The sequence below is a fragment of the Quercus suber genome, unplaced genomic scaffold, assembly GCF_002906115.3.
Source record: "Quercus suber isolate HL8 unplaced genomic scaffold, Cork oak 2.0 scaffold_52, whole genome shotgun sequence".
NCBI lineage: Eukaryota > Viridiplantae > Streptophyta > Magnoliopsida > Fagales > Fagaceae > Quercus > Quercus suber.
In genome coordinates this window covers 1,897,834-1,901,430 of record NW_027069517.1, presented here as the reverse complement: position 1 = coordinate 1,901,430, position 3,597 = coordinate 1,897,834, and the positions used below count along the sequence as shown (strand labels likewise).

General features: G+C 35.3%; 1 protein-coding gene across 1 annotated transcript; it reads right to left on the bottom strand.

Annotated features, from left to right (window-relative positions):
• Positions 1 to 1,398: 1,398 nt before the first annotated feature.
• On the bottom strand, positions 1,399 to 3,235 carry LOC136066935 (probable E3 ubiquitin-protein ligase ARI8). Its single transcript, XM_065772012.1, has one exon. It carries the CDS (start codon positions 3,154 to 3,156, stop codon positions 1,558 to 1,560), a length of 1,599 nt encoding a protein of 532 aa, XP_065628084.1. The 5' UTR covers positions 3,157 to 3,235; the 3' UTR covers positions 1,399 to 1,557.
• Positions 3,236 to 3,597: the final 362 nt, after the last annotated feature.

Sequence of the window (3,597 nt, the reverse complement as noted above, 5' to 3'; positions counted from 1 at the left end):
CCATAACACAAATAAAAACTCTAAAAACTGTAAAGAAATTTTAAGAAAACCTAAATTATGTTCTATACACTTTTTTTTTTTTTTTTTTTTATATTATTATTGGAGAAGTTGTTAATTTCTATTGTGAATGTTTAATTCAACCATAATTTGTATACTAATTTGTACATCTACAAATCAATTGAACAAAATATTGCATATTACATGTAATTCTTCATCTCTATAAGGGTAAAAGGGCATTCACGAAACTAAGCTCATTAGAAATTCTTCATCTCTATAGGATTAAGGGTATTCACGGAACTGAGCTCATTATAAAATTAGAGCTTTTGCTAATCAACTTGAAAAGATTGAATTATTTACTTTGGTATTGACTTAGTAGTCCAGTTTTATCATTTACCACAAATGGAAGACTTTAAAAGGAAAGTCTTTATTCAAGAATGACTTCATGTGGCCAAAGTGAGACCAAAGTGTGCTTTTTATGGCACTTTGTATTGGAGTTGTCAAGCACCAAGTTTTTTCTTGTGCTATTCTATGATTGAATTTGCTATTCTATGATTGAATGTGCTTGTTTGAATGTAAAATATTTCCATTAGGTGATCAAGATGCAGCCTAAATGTTTGGAGGCTCGGGATAAGTTGTATACCCAAATATTCTAGATTCGACCCCACAAAGAATTTCCTTGAATTAATAAATACACAATTTTGGTGTGTGGGGTTATGTAACTGTGGTTTACTCTTCAGGAGTACCATCCAAAGGACTCTACTTTGGTGAGGTTACACGTCATTGTAAAAAAATAAAATAAAATTGTTTATTGTGTTTGATTGCTTCTTGTTCTTGAAAATGTTATGAGAAATATTTTTAGGAGTTTGACTTGTATGAAAAATAAGAAAATTATAATAAAAAAACTTGAAAATACAATAATCTCACAATACACAAAATCAACAATAACATCAACATGGAATCTTACAAACTTTAAGCCAATTTGAAAAGCTACCGGTGATGGTGAAACTAGATTGGTGCGGCACATTGGTTTTTCAGACTTACAACTCAGACTTGTCTTCCTCATTTTGGTCTCCACTACATTACTCTCTCGTCTTACCCTTAAAACTTTTGTAGGTTATATAAGCAAAGCCTTGCGAGTTTCACTAATAATTAAGATGGTGATTTTTTTTGAGTTTAATTAAGACCTCGATCTATAGGTTTCTCCAACAATTATCTAGAATTAAAACAAATCTTTTTAATTTAATTTTTCATGAGCAGTGCTAAATGCACTATTTATGAGTAATGCTATTCGCACATGTGAAAAATTCTTTTCACCTAATTACAACCAAAAGACTAATTAGGGAGTTCACATATCTCAAAACATGGATGCTCCCCAAAAAGAGAGAGATTGTAAAACCATTAAAATCAACAATAATCGGGTAGATATATAGAGCAATCACAGATTACAAAAAACAACTTGTTGGATCTAAAATAGATTATTTAAATTTGGTAATAGATGGAACCTAAATAAATAGTAAAAGTGCTTCCCTTCACCACAAAGAGATGCTGAAATGTCTTTCACTGGTGCGTTTGACACATCTCGCAAGTTACGTTTTTCCAGGAATTGGCAAAAGTACACAGATCACAATTCCAATACTCTATGAAAGTTTGCACCTCTGATAGGCCATTCTCTAATGCTCTAACCAGCTTCTCAAAGTAATTTTTAGTAATTCCCGTTAAGCTCTTCAGCTTTAATTCGAACTCTTCGAAATTTACTGATCCCTCAGGATCTTTGAGAAACTGCCTCACTTCCTTCTCAGCATATTCATGAAGCCTTTCAAGACCAGCTTCTGCTTCCCCTTGCAAAAACTCGAAAAGCAGCTTCTTAGCCTTCTCACCCCTAGGCAGATAGTACCCATATGCATAGGTCCACTTCAACACTCTTCTACATTCAACTATTTGTTGCCAAGCCTCTAATATGAACCCAAGCTGAAATTGGGTTTTGCCATGCATCTCACCAAGCTTCTCAATCTGCTCGGTTAGCACTGTACGCAAGTCTGAAACAGCTTTTTGCCTTGACAAGTTATTAGCTGCCCATCTTTCATAGTAATGATTGTATTTCTTTACATGTCTCTTTGCCTTTTTTATCTCTTTTTCCTTATCTTCCTTATAGCCATTACATTTCCTATGCTTACGCCAATCACCAAGACATATCCAGCAAAACTGATGATTACAAGGTGGATTGCATGTCATGTGCATACACCCTGCGTTTTTTTCAATTGGTTTTGCACACTTGGGACAAGGCTTTGTTTGAGCCAATATCCAAGTCTTGGTTTCAGACTCATCATGGTCCTTCCCTATCCAATTAGCCACTGTTTCGCAATCCACTGGTCGATGAGCATCCTCAACACAATTCCAACAAAAACTAAAATCACAAGCACAAGTCACATCCCAACCTTGATTATCATCGAACTCAATTGCGTACTCGCAACCCGGGCCAGGACACCACTTGATCTTCTTATTCTCCTCGACATAAGACCTGTACAGATAAGTCGAATACTTCTGCTTTTCCTCCTCAAAAACCAAACTATTCACCATATCTCGATAAACAACCGCAGAACAAGACATGTCGGGGCACCTCAGCATCAAACATCCAGGACCATCGTTGATCGAAGTCCTAATATAACCTCGAAAACATTCGACACAATAAGGATGACCACATGCGGCAGAGACAATTTCATCACGTGTTGGGAACAAATCGAAACATATTCCACACTTGACTTCAGTACTGTCAAGTGGGAATTCGATGATGGGTAATAAACCCAAGTTTTTTCTGACTAGATCTTCGTCAGAAAACCATGCTTCGTGAACCTTACCAGCACTCCAATTATAGTGACAGAGTAAAACTGTTGCGACGGCTTTTGATACAGAGAGAACCGTTGCAACTTCTGCAATAGTGTTCTCTTGGCGTTCACGTATATCCGATTGCCTCAACACCGTGTAGTTTTGATCTGTAGGACCTTCAAGACGAGGCCTTTTAGCAGCAGGACTATCGGAATCAGAATCCACGAAGTCCTCTTCTTTGATCAACGAGTCATAGTTGCAGTTTGCATCTTCACCGTAATAATCGTTGACCTCATTGTCGCTACAGATGTTGATCTCGTCGCCAGACTCCATGGCTTAAAAATCAAAGCTTGAGTGAAAATTGAAAACCCTAACAAGAGGGAGTAAGGGTTGGTTTGTGTTTGTGTTTGGCTTTGGGTTTAGCCAATTTGGGTGCACTTTGTTGAAGAACACTTTACTAATCCAAGGCCAAATTACAATTTACCCCTTTGTTATTTGACCGAAATTTAAATTACCTACCTGTAATTTGAAATTTAACACTATATCCATTTAAGGTTAACTAAGTTAGATTTGTATAACTTATCTCTGTTAATAGTATAGACTATCAATTATAATCTACCACGTAGAATAATTGTGATAAAAGTTTTAATATTTTTTTTTTATATCGTATTGGAATTATTTGTACAAGTCTTGTAAATAAAACGAAAATGTTTAAGTTAAAAAAAAGGTGAAGATATACAAAATGTTTTGAAAAAAATCTTATTTATTTAAGTT